This window comes from Numenius arquata, chromosome 12, assembly GCF_964106895.1.
Source record: "Numenius arquata chromosome 12, bNumArq3.hap1.1, whole genome shotgun sequence".
NCBI lineage: Eukaryota > Metazoa > Chordata > Aves > Charadriiformes > Scolopacidae > Numenius > Numenius arquata.
In genome coordinates this window covers 29571845-29592889 of record NC_133587.1, presented here as the reverse complement: position 1 = coordinate 29592889, position 21045 = coordinate 29571845, and the positions used below count along the sequence as shown (strand labels likewise).

The 21045-nt window shown below is 36.2% G+C and overlaps 1 protein-coding gene across 1 annotated transcript in view; it reads left to right on the top strand.

Annotated features, from left to right (window-relative positions):
- Nucleotides 1–20664, top strand: part of KIF5B (kinesin family member 5B) — a 36623-nt gene extending 15959 nt beyond the window's left edge. Inside the window, exons 10-26 of the mRNA XM_074156949.1 lie at nt 163–308; nt 2208–2356; nt 3714–3907; nt 4662–4730; nt 5844–6050; nt 7833–7976; nt 8614–8802; nt 9655–9772; nt 10123–10184; nt 10277–10386; nt 10570–10671; nt 12709–12769; nt 12915–12986; nt 13163–13267; nt 13793–14009; nt 15859–15991; nt 18060–20664. Coding sequence (XP_074013050.1) covers nt 163–308; nt 2208–2356; nt 3714–3907; nt 4662–4730; nt 5844–6050; nt 7833–7976; nt 8614–8802; nt 9655–9772; nt 10123–10184; nt 10277–10386; nt 10570–10671; nt 12709–12769; nt 12915–12986; nt 13163–13267; nt 13793–14009; nt 15859–15991; nt 18060–18066 — 2085 coding nt within the window. The 3' untranslated portion in view covers nt 18067–20664. The remainder of the gene's footprint in view (nt 1–162; nt 309–2207; nt 2357–3713; nt 3908–4661; nt 4731–5843; nt 6051–7832; nt 7977–8613; nt 8803–9654; nt 9773–10122; nt 10185–10276; nt 10387–10569; nt 10672–12708; nt 12770–12914; nt 12987–13162; nt 13268–13792; nt 14010–15858; nt 15992–18059) is intronic.
- The last annotated feature ends 381 nt before the right edge of the window (nt 20665–21045 follow it).

Below are 21045 nucleotides of genomic sequence, written 5' to 3'. Positions count from 1 at the left end.
AATTTTATGTCATCCCATGCATGTTCAGTCTTAGGTTTTATGAATTGAAGTAGAATTTAATGTCTTTCTAATGAAGTTATACCTAGCAAAAGCCTAACTCCAATGAATTAAATAACATGCCTGAAAAATTGTGACTGATTCATTTAACTGTTTTCTTCGTAGACTTATGTTCCATATCGTGATAGTAAAATGACCAGAATCCTTCAAGATTCACTAGGGGGTAATTGCAGAACCACTATTGTTATTTGCTGTTCTCCGTCTTCATACAACGAGTCTGAAACTAAATCTACTCTTCTGTTTGGCCAAAGGTGAGTAAACAGCTTAATGTTTTGCTCTTACTATGCTCGGATATAAATGCAGAATGAGAAATAAATGTTACTCCATTAAGATTCCTGAACCAAGCTAATTAGAATGTTTACCTCCTGTAATTCTTCAGTGCACACATGGCTAAGTGTGGTCATCTATCTTATCTATATAACAATCCTTAAATTGGGCAGGGTCCTGAAGATGTGTGTATTTCCAGGAAGACAGTGTATTGTTTGATTCAAAATGCAGTTTAATGTGTAGTCTTGGAGGGTAATTCATACTCTTTCTTTTTTTTTTTTATGTGGGAGGGAGGAATCATTTTTTTTTCCCCTATTAAGTTGAATCCTTTTTGCTGGGAGAGCCTGTCCTCTGCCAGCCTTTCCTTGATGGAGTACTGAATTACGTAGTTTGGTCTGTTTCCTGTATCTAGCATTCCAGTAACACTTGAGTTAATACTTCTAAATTCCTGTGTCATTTGTAATTGAATTCATAAATATCCATTTCAGATTTAGTATTCTGTTAGGTATCTCTTCTTTACTGCTCTGTTATTAATGCTTCATTGTAATACTCTAGTTCCTGACTGCTAGATTTAATCACTATTTACTGGAGCACACTACAAAAGCTGTCAGCATTTCACTTAGTTCATCTGGTCTTCTGTTAGCCTACCTCTTCCACTTTAATTCAACAAGATAGTTTTCTACTAGTCTTTTCAGACAAGATTTTTATTATGGAAAGTAAACTAAAATACTTCAGAACTTCTTAAAACCTTGGCAGAATATGGGTGGTTGGTGGGTGTGGAGTAATGACTGCATTCTGCAGCAGTGGAGGTGGTTTTGGTCTCTTTTTGGAATCTAGGTGGTCTTTTCCTTTCATATTAGTACTTGAATGAGCTATTGGGAAGTGTCCTCCGGCTGTAGCTCCAGTTTCATTGCCTCATGCTCTTGTCGTCTTCAGGAGTTAATAGATTATGCTTTTATCTTGGGTACCATGGTTAGTCTGGTATATTAATTCAGCCTTCTAGAGGTGTTAAATTTCTGCTGAAACCCGCAGCTATAGTATCTAGAAGGCTAGATAAATATCTAGAAGGCTAGATAAATATCACATAACTTAGAAGGAAATTATGTGCCTTTTGGTAGTAATCAGTCCCAGTAAGACCTTGCAGAAAGATGCTTATAGGAGTCATATTATGGAGGGGGGCAGAAATTTTTAACTACCATTAAACTTCTTTCCTGTTCTCATCTTTGAGGGGGGGTTGGTATTTGGTAGTAGGAGACTATACAGAAGAATTACTGAGGTCAACGAGGTGTGGCACTAAAGTAAAAACTATACATTAACTTTTACAAAGATATATTATTAGTGCCAGTTATTGTAGTTTCATCTCCAAAGTTAATGTGTTCAGATGAGATTTGCATGACTGAATGTAGACAGTCAATCTGAACTTTATAGCTTGGACACCATTTTGGGTAATGGAGATCCAACAATTGGATTTTTAGGTTGGAACGAGCTGTTTCTTAAATAAGCTTGATGGTTTACACCCTCAAAGTATTATGCTCTCTGTTAGAGAGATTTTTGCGAGATGTGGTGGATGCTGCCCTTTGTTCAAAGCTGCGCACTGTCCTGATTTAAATTCTTTCAGGTGAAAGTACGCAGCTGAATTTTTCTAAATCAACCAGCTTGAGATTTTTCAACCTTCCCAAAGCTTATTGTATTGCTCTGTCCATTAACAGTTGTATCAATCCAGTGGAAAGAATAGTAAGTTGGCAGGGAGAGAAGTAAGCTTTTTGGAAGAGGTAGGAATTATTTACAATTTCACCAGTGATACATAGGAATTTTATTTAAGAGTCTTTAATTCTTTTCTTTAAAAAAAAAAAGTTTCAGAGTTTTTTGCTGTTTCTGTATAGAGCAAAGACCATTAAGAACACAGTCTGTGTCAACGTGGAGCTCACTGCAGAACAATGGAAGAAAAAGTATGAGAAGGAAAAAGAGAAAAACAAGACTCTGCGTAACACCATACAGTGGCTGGAAAATGAACTCAACAGATGGCGTAATGGTGAGAAGCAGTTATATTTTTGTTCTGCAAACTTTAGGGAAGATGATAGATGCTGAATTAGTATTCAGGATACCAAAAATAACTAAGAGCACTATGCAAGACAGTGGTAGGAATATTAAAGCTAGGATAATAAGTTGACATAGGAATTTCATATTTTTCACTGTATTACAACTGGAACATCTAATAATCACGTAATGGGAAAAATGTTTGGCAATATATTGGTATTAGGTTCTTCAACGCTTAGTTTACTACAGAACTAGAGTTACATTCTAAAAATTTATTTTGGGGGAGAAACAATGATATTAATTGTAAATGCAGAAATTATAAATGATTAAAATTTCCTCTGGTTTGGTTTTCAAATTCAAATCAATATCACAAGATCTTATCTTTGTTTAAAACTCAAACATGTTAATAGGCATAAAACCAACCCCAAACCCAAAATTGCTGACAGTACAGAATGTGTGCCTATCTTTTCTTCCTGAATAATTGACAACTTATCTTTAAAACGTCTGGCAAAATGCAAGTTAAAAATGAAGTCTTAAATTCAAGAATGGAAGAACATAGGTCATACTTACAGATGCATTCTGGAGTTTGGCAGCTACAGAAGACGATTTTGCAATCTTGTAAACAACTGCACCACAACCTGGTGCAAATCTCAGAGAAGTGGGCTCACTTAAGTTTAGTGGGATGTGATGTGTTTTTAATTTTTTTATTTTTTAATCTCTTATAGAGATGGTATGAGGCCACACCTGAAATGTTAAGTATAGCTCTTCCAGAATATTGACACAAGGTACTGGAGTGTTGGCAAGAGTCCATACCATCCAAGGGCTGCAGAAAATGTTTTGTAATAAGGTGCTAAGGAATTTTTTTTAGTTTACCAGAGAAGTGCCTTGATTAGCGTATGTGGTATTTTTTCTATGCAAAGTTAGTAAAGTGCTCTCATCAGAAGAGGCTTAATGAATATAAAAGGATAGAAGTGTAACTGAACAAATATTTTAAATTAGAATCAAAGCAATTTAAAAGTAAATATGGCTACATAGCAAGACAGACTGCCAAGGGAAAAGAGGATTTTCTGTCTTCAGGGCAAGTTAGGTGCCTTTCTGGAAGATACAGTTTGATGTGAGATTTGGAGCTCATAGCAGAGTAAGTGGGTGAAATACAACGTTCTGAGGTAAGCAGGAGATAGTTTGGATGATCCAGTGGTCATTTTTTTACCATGTAATCACGTGAACTTGATGGCTTACTAACTGTAAGTTAGGAGTATGGATAGTAGGGAGTATGTAATACTTCTCAAGGCTAATTTTGTGCAAAATACTTAGTGGCTGACTACTAAACCCAAGTGTATTCTTTTCTTTAGGGGAGACTGTACCAGTTGATGAGCAGTTTGACAAGGAGAAGGCCAACTTAGAAGCTTTTGCAGTGGACAAGGATATTACTGTTATTAATGATAAACCAGCTACCACAATTGGAGTAACTGGCAATTTCACTGATGCTGAGAGAAGAAAATGTGAGGAAGAAATTGCCAAACTATACAAACAACTGGATGACAAGGTTTGCCATTCTTATTTAATGTAAGACCTCTTGGAAATATATCTTGAGCTATATTATGTAATGTTTAATTTGCCAGTCTTCATTTGTTAGTACAGCTCGCTTCAATATTTGCTGAAAGTGCCTACTCTAATTCTGAAGCTCTGATTAAGAGAGATCAAAAATGCCTTATCTGGTTCTAAGTGAGCATCCTTTCTTAGTTACTCTCCCTCCTTTGCTGAAACTAATAAAAAATGTCCTGAAAACTAAAGTATCACTACATAGAAAACAAGATAAAAATGAAAGCTAGGAAGGAAAAGTTAATGAGAATCTTGAACAGTATTTCTACTTTCTGGGTGTAGAACATTCCTAGTTAATTGTTTGTAATAATAGTGTACCAGAAATAAGAAGATAATGAGAAAGCAGGAAAATGAGTAATTTGAAGACAGCAGTTTTTACCTTCCATGTTGTGCATATTTTATTTGAACATAATTTTAAATTTAAGCAGTAGTACTACATTTGGAGAGGAGAAAAATATTTTAATTAAGTTCTCGTTGTTTCTAACTTCGAAGTTAGAACAACTTCGAGAAGACAGGCTAAGAGCCTAGTGAATCACCCAGTGAAATCAAAGAGATTATTTTTTTACTTTTATTGCTTTCTGTTGTATAATTGTCTGAGAATATGGAAAAGTTAGATGCCTAACATCTCCTGTCTCTTAGATTATTTTTCCTGAGTGAGATTTGTCAGTTTATTTAACACAGTCTTACTTCAACTGCAGGATGAAGAAATTAATCAGCAGAGTCAACTAGTAGAAAAACTGAAAACGCAAATGTTGGATCAGGAAGAGGTGAGTTTTGCTTCTGCATCTTTATTCCATTTTTTTTTTCTTTCCTTTAGAGAAATTTGTGATGTTCTGAATAGGTCACAGTTTGTGACCAGGGAGTAGAATCACATTTTACTACTGTATAATAGTTCTATTCCTTATGTTAATGCCCTGCCTATTCATTCCCCTCCCACTGACACTGAGCTAATGGCTGAACTTAAACCAGTTTACCTGAACCTTATGTATCCATGAAGATTGAAGGAATGGAAACGTTTTATGCAGAGACATAGACAGTTTTCCCCTTGTAAAGTTAGCAGTTTGTCAAAAATGAAGATACCTTGATTTAATGTAAGAAATCTAGTTTTAAGGCTTTTGATCAGTTGCTGTACAGAGAGAGAAGGGGGAGGAGGGAAATGTAATGGCCCATAATGAAAAAGGAAGTATCTGTGGGTTACTGCAGAGTATATTTGCTAGAATATTCAAATGATTTTATACACGTGTTGCCAGTGGTGTAACTTAATTAAATGGGGAAAATAGCTATTAATAATGAAATGGTTATTTTCATTTAGGCAAGATACTAGAGGAAATAATTCTATATAGCACAAAGACGGAAAAAATTGTAATCTTTGTGTACATGGCAAGAAGGAAATGGGTTGAGGACTCAGGAAGCTGGAGCTACTGTTTGATGTTATTTCAATAAATAAATCTGCCTCTTTAGCACCTGTTCACTTTGTCTAGTTATTCTTCAGCAACTAATAGTGTGAAAATGCTGGAAGCTTAGTCCCTAGCCCGTTGACAATTTCAGACTCATGAGTAGTGTTCAGTGGCTTTTTTGAGAACTTGCAATATTCCATGTGCATTTCCAGTTGCTGTCCTTATGCATCTTGATTTGTAATCACTTCCATTTTAAAAATATGTTAAAAGCTAAAGAACTATGGATATAGATGATAAATGTAATTATTTGTTACACTTTCATTCTACCTGTCCTCTGCACCCTTCTTGCATGATACTAGACACTAAAAATGTAGATATAAGCTATTGCAGTAGCTAAAGCTTTAATAAGATTCAACTTATGCAAGGAATTTTCTTGATGTTTATTTGTTGTAATTTTCAATAAATCTCTTATTGATGTTGCAGCTTCTAGCATCAACCAGACGGGACCAAGACAACCTGCAAGCAGAGTTGAATCGCCTTCAGGCTGAAAATGATGCCTCTAAAGAGGAAGTGAAAGAGGTGCTACAAGCCCTTGAAGAATTAGCTGTCAATTATGACCAGAAGTCTCAGGAAGTAGAAGATAAGGCAAAAGAATATGAACTGCTTAGTGATGAACTCAATCAAAAATCGGTACGAAATTGGGATAAAAAAATTACTGAGATTCTTCAATGTAACTTTTCTTGCCTTACTGCTATTTCTTGCTTGAAGTCATTTAAAGGTTTTTTATAAGGGAAAATGGGAGCTTAAGTCTAAAATTTTTTTAGCTTTTAGCAAAGGATGATTTCCTAAAACCAGTAAGCTTTAGAAAAATGTACAGTGAATGTTGACCTTGATAGCGCTCATCTTTTTAATACCTGTGGCATTTTACTACCTGAAGAGTATTCAGAGAAATCCTAGGTATTAGAAGCTAACACTTTCGTTACCTGCTGGTGATCTCACTCAGTTTTGTTTGTCTTTCTGGTGCAGTTGAGGTAGTCTTCACTTAAGAATTGCTCCTTCCAATCCTGAAATTGCAGTGAGCTTTTCTTGAAAGGAATGTGTATTTGCATGGTGTATTTATGGCATGTAAAATACAACTTATCTTGATGCCTTCAAAACAGGCAGTTGATTTTACTTTCTGAAAGGAGTAGTCCTGAACACTGAGGACATAGTCCAAAAGATGGCCCTGGTTAAACTACAGATGCAGCATCAGTCCTGCAGGATGAATACCATACACCTCCTCAGGTGCCTGCATAGTTTCTGAATTGACTGATAGTTTTGGTAGCCAATTATTTGACAGACTTCAGTCAGTTTTAAACAGTTAATACTCTACCCATTATCCAAAACTTCTAAGTACTCAAAAGGACCAGCTTGTTTGCTGGCATTGCAGGCAGAATATGTGATGGTTCAAGTCTCATTCATCTCTATTCTTGAAGATGAAAATTCAGTGGGTCTGGGTCTTCTGGTGAATGTGGCTTTCAATTTTCAGTTAGTAAAACTTGACTAGATGTGAACATCAATTTAAATGCCAGTGTTGCAAGATCACGAAACCTATCTTTAAACTTCTAAGTATTCTGAGCTGAGTAGTCTTTATTGGTAACTTACATCACTTTAAGGTCAGCTGAAAGTCAGGTGACCTCTGGTCTTCCTATTATGAGCAGCATTTAAAATTTGGTGGAATAGGTGTATGTGTGTATGATTCTGAAGTGTACGGTTTGGGTTTTTGGTTGGGTGTTTTTTCGTTTTGTTGTTTATATGTAGTTTAGAATCACTTGATTATCTACAATCTAATATAGATGTTGTAACTTAAAGTCCATTAAGTGTCATGAATAATTCAATCCATGAGAAAGCAACAACTCTTCTGAGATGTAATAACATTAAGACATTTCAGTGTTCTCAGTCTGTCACAGCTAACCCATGCAGTAACCATCCTTTGGCGTCACTGGCTGAAATTTTCCTGCTGTAAAACTTCTGGCACCTGTTTTTAAAACTGGAGACCAGAGAGCAGACAACTTCTGAGAATGCAGGCTGCTGAGATGCAGCCAGTACAACCACAGCAAGTGTTTGACTTGTTGTCTATGTATCTTTTTCCTATAAACGCAATCCTCTGCAATATTTAACTGTATATAACTCTGCTGTTTAGCAATGTTGATGTGAATTTTGTTGCGGAGCTGTAAGATTATATTTTGTGGGCTGAAGCCTCTCTCCCCAGTACTTTACATTTTTTTCGGAAGCAATATTGTCACTGTAGGACTTCCAAATTCTTTACTGTATGGTGTAGTCACATAGGTTGACACCAGTCTGGTTTTAGACATAAAAATGGGACATTTCAGTAGGCAACTACATGTTGCTGTATTTAAATAAATAATATGAAAGTAGCTCTAAAACAAAGAGTGTGTTCTGTTCATTAAAGCGTGACTTCTTTTACTGTAGGTCACTCTAGCCAGTATAGATGCTGAACTTCAAAAACTTAAAGAAATGACCAACCATCAGAAGAAACGAGCGACGGAGATGATGGCCTCCTTACTAAAAGATCTTGCAGAGATAGGAATTGCAGTAGGAAATAATGATGTCAAGGTAAGAATTAGTGCATTTTTTAATGCCATGTATTACTCACATACATTGTGGATAGGTGGGGTCAGTTTTCTTAGTACAGTAAAAATAACCACCATAGAAAGCCTCATGTATATTGATAATTTGGGCATAAGCTTATCCCTTGCTTATGCTGTGACTTGTCAGGTCCCAAACAGAATTTGATTGTGCAAGGATAAGGAAGAGTAGGTATGATTTATTTTTTTCTGAAGTAGTGTTTTCATTCATACTGTTAAACTGCTATATGAAACGGTCATAATCAGCAGCATCATCATCTTGGAAATCTAATGCTGACCTACAGTGGCAATCAAGATGTTACTTACTAAAAATGGAATGAGGAACTGAAATGAAAGGGAAATCTGGAAGATCACTGTAGGACAAGAATGTGAGCAGTGTTAGAAATCTATAGTGAACTATATTTTCCTCTTCCAGTGACTCATTACCTTTGTGCAAACTTCTAAATAATCAGTCAGAAAACTTAACAGTTATGTTTTGGTGTGCAAATGCTCTCAGTATCAGTCGAGGCAGGGGATGTGTGCTGGGCACTAAATTTTGCTCCAGCTCATATTTAATTCTGTTTTGTTATCTGAGCGTTCTGAATGTGTCACTCCATGCTTTTCAGCAGCCTGAGGGAACTGGCATGATAGATGAAGAATTCACGGTTGCGAGACTGTACATTAGTAAAATGAAATCAGAAGTAAAAACAATGGTGAAACGTTGCAAACAGTTAGAAGGCACACAAGCAGAAAGCAATAAAAAAATGGAAGAAAATGAAAAGGAGTTGGCTGCCTGCCAGCTCCGTATCTCACAGGTAAATCTTTCTTTACACTGTACTTCTTAAATGTTCTTTTGAATTCATTAACCTGCTGGGGGGGGGGGGGGGGAATTGCAATTTCTTCTTGGCACCTAACAAAGTACATTGTGATTGAACAGCCACAAGACTCAGCTGTATCCTCAATCATCTTTGCAGTTTGGATGCTTCTGAGTAGTTGTGTGACAGGATGTCAGAATTTCTGTAATATGTCTCTAGCCTGATATGGCTTTTGTAATGTTTGTATTATGTACTGGGGTCCATATGTTCTCTATCACAGGATCCTTTACAAATACAAGTCTTACAGAAGCAGTGGGTAGTGAGCACTCTGCCTACTAATGCAGCAAGTTGGAAGTGGGAGAGGTAGTAACGGCACAGTAATAGGCTGCACAGCAGGTTAAATTTAACCTCTAGTGTGAAAGGCCATTTTAACGTGATTGCTAGCAAAGATCAGTAATGTGACTTCTAAAACTCTGAAAATTGTGATCTACGTATGCAATTTAGTTTTTCTAGATTTTGTTTTATATACAGATGGCAATCTTTATATCAGGAGATGCATATTTCAGTGCAGTCTTCTAAATACAGTGGGACTCTCTTGCCTCTGATGGTATTTAACATTCAAAACATTTCTTCTCCCAGCCAAAAATGTATTTAATTCCAATCTAGAATAAAGGCGTTGTCTTACAGGCTATATTACAATATAGTTGAGTGGTCATATTCTTCTTAAAGTTTAGTTGACACCATTTTTATTTTGAGATAGGTTACTTGTTTAAAAATAAGTATAAACTGTTTATGCAGATGTAATTCTGTGATATCTAGTTCCAAAGTAAATGAATCTCTCCTTTCTACAAGCATGAAGCCAAGATCAAGTCATTGACTGAATATCTTCAGAATGTGGAACAGAAAAAAAGGCAACTGGAAGAGTCTGTAGATTCCCTTAATGAAGAATTAGTTCAACTCCGAGCACAGGGTAGGAATTGCCTCCCTACACCCTGACCACCACCACCACCATTTTACATATATAGTGATAAATAGGAAATTGTTCTGTTCTATTAAATTGAAGGGAAGAGCTATAGAATGGCTTTTTGCTACTGAACATGTAGAGTTGGTCAACAGGAAAACATATTTGCTGTTTGAAAGAACTGCTTCTGATAGGATTAAATTTAAGATGTTACTGATTTAATTGACCTTAGTGGCGAGAGGAGACTTTCCAAATTTTAAGGTGTTGGGGAGGGAAGGGGGAATTAACACCATCTTCCCTGTAGTTGCCCAGTTACCTGGCTGAAATGTGTTTTCTTTTCTCTCCTCTATCCTTACTAGAAAAAGTCCACGAGATGGAGAAAGAGCACTTAAATAAGGTTCAAACTGCAAATGAAGTCAAGGTAAGTTAATTTCATTGCTTTTGTTTTTTTAAAACCAAAGTGAAATATGGCAACTTCTTAAAGCATATCATACATACTGTTTTTTCTAATAGCAAGCTGTGGAACAGCAAATTCAGAGTCATCGTGAGACACATCAGAAACAAATCAGTAGCCTAAGAGATGAAGTTGATGCAAAGGAGAAACTTATCACTGAACTTCAAGAGTAAGCAATTGTCATTATTTTGTTAGTGCCTAATGTCTCTGGACTGTGTGAGCACAGAGCACAGTGTGGTGGGCAGGAAGCCGGCAAGGGTTTCCTCAAGCAGTGTCTTTCGAACTTGTGTTGCTTTACTGAATATAATTTCTGAGAGGTTCGGTTGATGTAATATTTACTTTCTGTGTTTAGCCAAAACCAGAAGATGATGCTTGAACAGGAACGTCTTAGAGTTGAGCATGAGAAGTTGAAAGCAACTGATCAGGAAAAAAGTAGAAAACTGCATGAACTTACGTAAGTGATAATCGGCCATAAAAGAGATCTGTGTGGGAACACTTCCCTCTAAAAAAAACTAGTGACCTAATATGATGAAGTGGCTCTTACTGTGCGATACGCTTATTAAAGTGTGAGGCTTCAGAGCCTTCTTGAACTTAACTTTTTTGAAAGTGTCTTAACTGCCTTAATATTTTAAGGTGGAAGTAAAATGGTGAAAGATACTAAGGCCACAACTTTTTCTTTGTTAATATGCTATAGGTTGGAGTAATTAACTTTCCAATTTGCAGCTAAGTACTGAATGCTTTAAGACTGGAAGAGGCTTGTAACAGTTCTCTTTTTTTTTGGCTCCTTCTGTTCCCTTACTGTTTTTGTTTTTTGTGTGATTTAACTAGTTAAGTGGTTCTGATTTGGCTTATTCTTGAGATTAAACAGTTGCATGCTTCATTGAGTAGCTAAATAACAATGTATTAATGAGTTAGAGACTGAAAAGTTAATGCAGTAACTAGAATTGAGTTCTGCTTGCAGGTAAGTATTCAAGGGTCAAGCTGAAAAATAATTCTCAACTTCTAAAAATCTGACCATAATCACCTGGAAATGTTTCTAGAGTATCAGTAGCAACCCCTTTCTGGCATGTTTGAATTTCTTTACAGAAAAACTTTACAGTTAAAACTACATTATCCTTAAAACATTTTCAAAAGTGCATGCTTTTTGGCCATGTTTAAAAACACACAGTGGCTTTCAGGTTTTTATCATAGAACTTGAAATAATCAGAGGGACCTGATTGGTCTGTACTGATAACCAATAAGCAACGCTTTTCTTTTTAGCCTTACTGTGAAACATAGTGCTGGTTTAACTGACTAAAATTTTAACAGTACTCTGGTCTTGTGAATCCATCTTGTTCTGATTTATTTATATGCCACAATGATTACAAAAGTTACATTAGTTACAGTAGGTTTTCTTTTCTTGCAACGCTTGATATCCATAGCACATTATTTGCTTCTTATTTCAGTTTGCAGGCTAAAGTGTGTATAACATTTATCCCTTAAAGGTACTTGCTATATTAGAAACTTTCCTTTTCAAAATACTTGCAAAGAAATATTAAAAATTAGTTCAGTGTTCTGTGTCCTCCCCCAACTTTTTTGAATCCAGTTATTTTTCATTGTATGTCATAAATGTGCATGACAAATGACAGGCCAGAAACAGTGCAGTTTATTCATGTTAGATTTTTTTTTTTCTGATGTAGAGTTACCTAAGATGCCTGAAACTGCTTTTTCAGTGAGGCCTGGAAAATGGATAGGATGCTGAGATATTCTTTAGAATATTTTGCTACCTCAAATGTTTAATCATTTAGCAAGTCCAAATTCCTTTCCTGTATCCTGCCACCTTAGTAATTGCACTTCCTTATAATTCTGAGAGATAACATTAGCAATGCAGTAAATGCTTTCAGGTTAAATAGAAAGGCAGAAGCTCTGTAAAGTGATAATTGTTAGGCTATATTCCTGTGAACTGTGATTGTTTTTTATGATGCTAGCTTTGGCAGATGTGTTGGGGGTGGGGTGGTAGAACAAAACAAAAAATCCTTAATCTGTCAGGTGATACTTGTCATCTCAGCTGGTCAGAGCTAAGAACATTTGTAGGAGATCATCTCCCCGAGTATTCTTAATGAACCTGACTTTGAGAGCCTTTCTTCAGGGACATGGTTTAGTGGTGGACTTGGCAGTGCTAGATTAATGGCTGGACTTGATGATCTTAAAGGTCTTTTCCAACCTAAATGATTCTATTCTAGAAACTTATGAGTTATACATCCAAATTTACTTGTTTGTATTCCTTCAATATTAAAAGTACTTCCATCTTTTTCTCCTGCAATTCCCCCGCTCCTACCCCACCCCATGTGAATTTCTGAGTGTGGTTTTGCCTTTGGTTACGTCCTCAATTGCGGACTTTACGAAAAACACTTTTCGTTTGTACCATATAGTGTTTATCACTCTAGTCTCCTAAAAGCTTGATATTTTAAATTTTGGTCAGATATTTCAGCATGAACTTACTCTGTTTTAGGGTTATGCAGGACAGACGGGAACAAGCGAGGCAAGATTTAAAGGGTTTGGAAGAGACTGTGGTAAGATAGTCACAATATGTTCCAAAGCGAATGTCAGTACTTGCTAGCTTCCCTCCCTGCCCTTCAGAGTTTGGTTTGGTTTGGTTTTTTGTTTGTGTTCTGGTTTTTTTTTTTTTTGTTTTTAATTCCTTGTCCCTAACTGTAGGCAAAAGAACTTCAGACTCTTCACAATCTTCGGAAGCTGTTTGTTCAAGATCTGGCTACTAGAGTGAAAAAGGTAACGTGGTACTGTAGTGAAACTTGGCATTTCTGAGACCACTACATAAATTTCAGTTTAGAACTAAATTAGGAATTGATCTTTACGCAGTGTAACTTTTCTGGCTTGATCTTAATATGCAAGTTCGGATTTGTACTCAGCCTTCTCTCTCCCTCCCCATGCCTGTGTCACTGCAGAGTGCTGAGATTGACTCGGATGATACAGGAGGCAGCGCTGCACAAAAACAGAAGATTTCCTTCCTTGAGAATAATCTTGAACAGCTTACAAAGGTTCACAAGCAGGTACAATGTGGCTTAATTTCAAGTTTTATTTAAATATTTTATTTACTTAAAGTGCATTATTACAGAAGGGACTGAATGCATATTGGTCAGAAAGTAACTGTTTTATAATTTAATACTTCTACATCTTGAGTGTGTCTCTTAATACAAACCAATAGACTAAAGTTTTCCTATAAGGTAAATTAATAGCTTTTTTAAGTGCATGTGAGTATGTAACAAAATAGCTGCATTTAAACTGAAGAACGTCCAAGTTAGTGTTTAGAGTTAATATATCAGTCTGGGGGATGCTCGCCTGTCTATGACTGAAAAACAATGTAGACTTTAAGTGTCTATGCTGGGTAGCATGTTCTTCCACAGTAACTGATTTTCAAATTACAACCTTACTGATGAACTATTAGATTTACTAAAAGCTTCAGCAAAGATAATACAGTAGCCCTACTGCTTTGCTTGTTGAGGAGTGGGAAGGTGTTTGGTTGGCCCTCCCCATGAAGAGAGATACCAAGACAATAATCGATTCTGGTTTTGTAGCTGGTACGTGATAATGCAGATCTTCGCTGTGAACTTCCTAAACTGGAGAAGCGACTTAGAGCTACAGCTGAAAGAGTTAAAGCTTTGGAGTCTGCACTGAAGGAAGCCAAAGAGAATGCTTCTCGTGATCGCAAACGGTATCAGCAAGAAGTAGATCGTATAAAGGAAGCTGTAAGATCCAAGAATATGGCCAGAAGAGGACATTCTGCGCAAATTGGTTAGTAAAGAATCCCTTGACCTGTAAAGCTTCATCTGACTCCTGATTTTTTTCCTGATCTCTGTGCATGTATGCATCTTCCAACCCTAGCTGGAACAGCGTGGGTGAACATGGTGCATTTTCTACCATGAGTTATATTTTGGTTAATAGACTGTAAGTGTGTGTGGCTGTTGGTGTATGGTTGGCTGGGGTTTTTTTATTTCTTTTAAATGGGTCTTTTCCTGGTAGCTGGGTTTTTGTACATGCTGGGAAAGACTTGCCACCCTACAGTTCTAGTCTGAATGTTTGTTTCATTTCCTAGAACAAAACAATACATTGAGCATGAGTCTTAGAAGTTCTTATGGAATCATGTTAAATACCTGAGACTAAGTAGGTATTCCAAAGTAAGGAGAGAGATTAAGCTATCGCCTTAAACAACAAACACAAAATTGTCTTGCTGTTTCTTGATCTTGTGGGAGAGGGGCAGACAGAAACCCACAACTGGTGTCATAAGATCCCTAATTGCCTTTTTGGTTCTTTGTTCCAAAACGTATATCATTCCATAGCCCTCCCTAGGGGAAAAGAATGGAAAATCCAGAAGTCTGGAGTAGCTACTAGTGTTCTTACTGTGTGGTGGGAGGGCAGTCATGTTCCCTTGGTCCTCCACCTGCCATCGCGCTGTAAAGTGCTGAGGCCCAAGAGGGTGTGTGACCTATGGAGGACTTAACTGTGCCTATTACATTGGTGTTGTAGAAGTAACTGTGTTCCAGCCTTTTTGTTGTCCTGTGTCAGGACTTCAGTAATGAATACACTTCTGTTAAATGTGAGCACAGCTGAAACGAGCATTGCAGTTAAACTTCACTCGCATTCTGTAGGTCTGCAAAGAGCTGTTGCAGAATAAAGTCAATTTTTTTTTCTTGGTCGATTCAAGTGGTGGTCTGAAGAGAGGTGCTTTCCTGTCTTGTCTTTGTCTCAAGTGGGCACCAAGAAGACAAACCAGAATTCTCTAGTGAGCTTACCACAAATGTAAAGCCTCTTGTACTTAAATGTCTAGTTGAACTATAGACGTGTCTTACTGGAGATCAGCTTCCTATAAGGCAGAACTTGAAGTGTTTCTCTGATGCAGTTGCTGCTTGTAGGTACTTTATATCCACTCTTACCTGCTGAAACTTTAAATGCTTCTGTTTAATATTACAGAACTCTGTAAAGTCTTACTGTTGTGCATGTCCTGGTAAGAGCTAGTGCAAAACTGATTGAAAATACAGTTTGTTTATCAAAGTGCATGCAGCTTGTGAATTACGTGTCAAAACTACTGTTTTTGAATTCAGTAATAGAGCAAGTTTTATTTTTATATGGTGGTAAGAAGTTGACGAAACAATGGTGCCTGTAGAGTAAGCAGTACACAAAGCCATGTGCAGAGCTGAGTAACTAGCGGCTTATCAATCAAGTAGGTGTGGGAAACACAGCAGGGTATAACGATTCCTTACAGGAACATAACCCTCATGAAACTTTGTCTATTGATGTGTCTTATTTGAGTTTTTATTGCCAAGAAATAGGACTCTTATAGGGAAATGCACTAGGTGGGGCAGATAATACATGTGAAGATAATAATTATCAAAAGCTTTGCTTGCTTTAATTCTGATAGGGACAATAAAAGCAAAACCTTGTCTGTTTTTCAGGGCTTGTTATAATTGATACTAATCTGTTAGGTTTTCAGAATACCATCTCCTGAACTTGTTTTCTTATTTTATGTGCTTTCAATTTTGATTATTACATCTGGGATTCTGTAAAATAAAGCATTAGTTAATTTGAATAATCAAAGGTGAAATTGTGATGTATATATTTGTAAGTCATGTTTCTTTTCATGCAGCTAAGCCTATCCGTCCTGGCCAGCATCCAGCAGCTTCTCCAACTCATCCAAGTGCAATTCGTGGTGGAGGCGCGTTCACTCAGAACAGCCAGCCAGTTGCACTGCGCGGAGGCGGAGGACGGCAAGACAAAGTGTAAGTTTGTCTTGTAGGATTTTTAAATGTATGATTAAACCACTTGGTATTAGTTTTATTACAGTTCATTCTGGGACATAAAATCACTCAAGTAATCAGATTAACTTTTTTTTTTTGCAGAATTTTATAGTTAGAGGAACAGTATATGTGTACATCTGACTAATGCTGCTGCTGTTTTTGTTACAAATCTGGTGTTGAAAACTGGTAGTTCTGGAGTTGTTCTGCTGGAGTAGAACAAAATGTGAAAACAGTCGATTGGAGGTAGTTACTGGTCACAGCCAATAGCCACTGTTTGGGAAAGGAGTGGGCAGTTTAAATTTTTGGGTTGCTAGTATCGTCTTAAATATGGTTTTCTTCAGAAAACATTCAGTGATGAAATTTAAAATGACCGTATTCTTATATGTTGGTTATTTGCTGTTCTTACTACAGTGGCACACTGCTTCATGTGTAAGTAATTTGAAAGTATTTAACAGAATTCATGTCTTCATCTGGTAAATTTAAAATGTTAGCCTAGTTAAAATACAGTTACAGTAATTGAAATTAATATGTGCACTTACTTGAAAATGTCTCTAATTTCCTAAGTAGTCATCTGTAGTCTGGTACTTAATAGGCTTAAGTTGCTCACAGAATCTTGTCTGGTTTTTAATTAACATCTGCATTATAGTTGGTCTGTTGGTCACCTAACAGAAGTGTTCGGCTGCATTCTTTGTCATCTTCACTTTTAAGCATTCATAGAACTGTCTTCTAGGCATTCCCTTAGTTAAGGTTATCTGCATGTTCAGTTCAAAAATACTCTTAAAATGCGTGTGTGGTGCTTGATTCCTGGGTGCTTCTCTTTTTAAGGGCTCCAGAGCAGCTTAGGTTAATCTTGTTTCCATTTGTTTCTTTTTATTAACTGACTGACTTTTCAAAGCTTTCTCTCCAATTTAGAGCAAATCAGACTGTTGTACTAGTTAGGGTACCTGGTAATGTTTGGTAGTGTCCCTTAGTAAATAAGCGGTTGAAGTGATAGGTACTTTATCTCTGAATAACATCTACCTTGAATGAGCAAGGACCTGGCAATTCATGGATTCTTGATTAAGTTGCTTTGGTGAAATTAATCTTCAGATAAATTGCCTTTGTAGTCCACGTAGCTCTCTCAGCTGTCCGATGCAGAGACATTTCAAAGTATGATTGACTCTATTTTAGATGCCTACTTTAGCATGAGCTTGCACATGCTCTGGTGTTGCCTAGAATTCTAACTGAAGAGAGCTTATTTAATCTTATACTTCTTTAAGAGTACTTATAACAGTTGATTAGCAATAAATAAGTAAATTTTGAGCCTACATCTTGCTTTGGAGAAGAGCTTTCACTGTTGCTTCTGGGGAATTTAAACGGGAGACCACTTTGACTTTTGGACTATTTGTAGATAAATGATGGAGTGGAAAATTACTACATATTGGCTAGAACACCTTTTTAACAAACAAATCAAAAACTCCCATGTAATATGGTTACAGAATCCCTTAAGCAGTTGTAAAGCTTTCATATAATTCTAACGTCAGCATGATACACATTGCTGTAGAACCAAGCAGAGTTTAGCACTCAAAGTCATAACTTATTCCAACTCTCCTATCTTGTTTTTGGAAGAAGCTGTCCCTTATGGAAGTAAAGGAACAAAACTTTCTTGAACTTTATTTTACTATTAAATATCAATTTGTTATGAGCTAGGTGATATCCTGGCAGTTCTCCCTGGCCTGGAAAAGTAGCAACAGTCATGGGAAATGGAGCTGAGTTATAATTGGTTTGTGTTTGTAATGTTTACTTGGTTAAGGCAATTAAGATTGGATACCCAGTCAGTTTATTGTGCTGTAAATTTGTTGGTACCAGACAGCATTCCTTAAATGCTTTGTGTTGAGTAATTTCTTATTCTAAAGCAAATGTTTTATTAGCACTTACCTGAGTGGTCTAAGAATTGGACTCTTAAAGGCTACGTAAATACTGACTATGGTCTACTGTAAATGTAAATAACTTGACTTTTTTTGGCTTATGAGGTACAAGCACTTAACTCTGTTATTTTTCTCGTTTACAGTTGCTGAAAAGTAAATGCAGCGTGAGGAGGATTGGATATCATGTAGAGGGAGTCATTCCATGACAATAATCTCTCCCTTTGGGGACTGTAGGATTATTTTTTGAAAATGTATAAATTATACCTGGCCTGTACAGCTCTTCCCCCTTCTACAAATTCTGCTAACTGATTCCCAAAAAAAAAAAAAAACTAGAGTGCAATTTTGGCGTCTTGAAAAATGACATGTTACTTAAAATGTAGCTCTGCTCATTACACAGTTTGTCTTTCATGTCTTAAATTTAGTCTGCACTGTGCCAAGCTGAATGTACGTTGAGAAAACCTTAGTTTGAATTTTCTAGTTTAATTTGTGTACATCTTATTGTCTTAGGGAATGTGCGACAGTGTTTAAGTATACTTTCATTTTTATCACTTCACATAACACTACGTGTCCCATTGAATTAGAACAGCACTCTACATTACAGTTTTCTTTTGGAATGCTACTTAGAGCATTGGAACTAAATTTATTTGTACAGTGTAAGAATACAGAAGTGTGCTTACGACAACTGCCATGAGGCACTGCGATCGCTACACCACAGAACTAAAGAGTTCAATATGAACAAGGCTGTTTAACTGTTATCTGATTAAATGCCCGTTTATTGGGTAACTTAGAATTAAATATTGTACAGTAATAAGAGTAAACCTAAGTTTACAAAAAAGACTTTGGCAATGGATTATGCTATCTGTCCTGTTCTTGGTTCTACACACAGTACAGTCTGGTGGAGTGAAAACATTCTGCTTCATTCTGATGAGCCTGTCTGTCCATTTGTCTGTATCTGTGATGGTTCACTTTTGCTATCTTATAATAGTGAAAGGAACACAATCTAAAATCTAACTTGATATTCCACTGCATATACAGTACTGGAATTTTTGGGCTAAAATTTTAACTTTAAATTAAAATGCTTTTTTCAACAACTGGCCAATGAATTCAGATACACTATTAAAGGATACAACTTTTTAAAACTGATATATCTGGAAATTCCAGAGACGTGTTTAAAAAACAATAAAACAAATAAAGTGCTACCCTGAATTGTATTTGTAATCCGTTTGTAAGTAGGTATATGAAATGTCCACAGTAGTAGTTGTTGGAATATTTTTCTTCTCTTTGCAATAAAGTCCTTTAAAGTGGCTAACAAAATGAAACTGGTTTTTTTTTTTTTGGTTTTTGAGCTCCAGTGCTCCCACTGAGCTGAATCTGGGTTTTAAAATTTTATAGTATAATTTGCCTAACTTATTCATAGGGTTTAGCCACTGTAATTTTTAGAACAGCTGCCTTCTGGGTAGAAATTAGTTACCAGGTCTTTGAGAAAGAAGGAACTTAATCTTCCTGAAAGAATTCAGTTACCTTTCCAGACTCGGTTGGTACCACTTTGTGTGCTGGCTTGAATTTTTTGCTGGGTATTCATCAATTATTGTGGAAACAGTAGGGAATCTGTGACTGTTCAGACAGAAAATCACTTTCAACTTTTATATTATAAATAGACAAAATATTTATATTAGGATGGAGTGTAGTCAGATTTTAGACCTTGAACCACTTTTTTCTATATCTACAGTAGTCTGAATTTTTAATAGTTTGATTTTTTTTTTTTGAAAGGTTGAGTGTATCAGTCAGAAATCTCACTATTTTGGAGTTTCCAGCCTTTAAGACTGTTTTGTTCATTAAGGCTGCCAAGCACTCCAAACTTTGCAGTTGTTTTAGAGCACGATTAAAGACAGCACATTGAGGAAAGAAAAGGATCAGCAAACTATTTTGAATGAAATTTCTCCTAATGGAAACAGCACTGTCCATTTTCTTTCTCCATGTTAACTACAGGTTTTCAGACCGTCATTTTAATATGCAATCATAAAACAAAAAAACCCCAAGTTTCCTTAAAGTACATTCAAATGAAGCAGGATTTTTTTCTCATGCCTGTGAATGGGGGTTTCATTCCTGTAGGTAATTATCATGGGTTTTGGTGCTGAAAATTGCTGTGTTTAAAGAACAATTAAAAAATAGATTAAATAACTAGTCTGTAGCTCAGTGTACATCACCTTTTTATATTTAAACTTTTTTTTTATTTTAAACCTTTTATGAAGTTTACCAAGAATTGCCTCTTAATGTAAAAAAGGAAACAAAAAACAACCAACCTTTTTGTTTTCTGGTCTGGCTGCTATAGGTCAGCCAGACAGGACAATTACTGTTTTTTGTAAATTAAAATATTCAGTCTATATGGGGAATGTTCAACACTGCTGTTTCAACTTGCAGTCTTTGAATGGTTCTTATTTTTATGTTCCTCTAGATCATATTTTTTAAAAGATGGTTTAGGATAGGAACTTGGTGAAATAATATTTATTTCTGGTGAACGACTAAATTATTTACATAACTTAAATGCTGACTCACTACTGTGCGTAACTCTAAATTTGACATGAGAGGACAAGTCTACCTGTGGAATATGATTTAACTTCAGTACACTTAAGATGCATTAAAACAATTGGTTTGGGGAAGACGCCATATAGTTTTAACTTACCTGCATGCTGTAAATGTATTTGTGTTTAAATAAAGAGAAGAAAAATCTTTGAACTTTGTGCATTTATTCAGCCTCTATGCCTGTTTGTTAAATTGTCTCCATATAATGGTTTTCAGTTGATAGCGATAACTGGCCATGAAACCTATGTAAATCATGGTCTGTGATGTCTCTAACCTCTTATTCCTGTGTTTGTTAATACAAGTAAGCTTTCCCACATGCAAATATGAATGTTTAAGTCTGTACTCAAAAGATTGTTTGTTATAGGAAAAAAACCACACTAACAAAAAAAAAAAAAAACCAAACCAACCAAAAGAACAAAAAAACCCACCCCAATTGTTGATGTCTGTAGAAATGTTCAGAAATCGATTACAGGCACGGTGTATCAGAATTAGAACCCCTTCTGTCTGGGATTACTTTGACCTCTCCCAAAGGCATACTCTGTATGT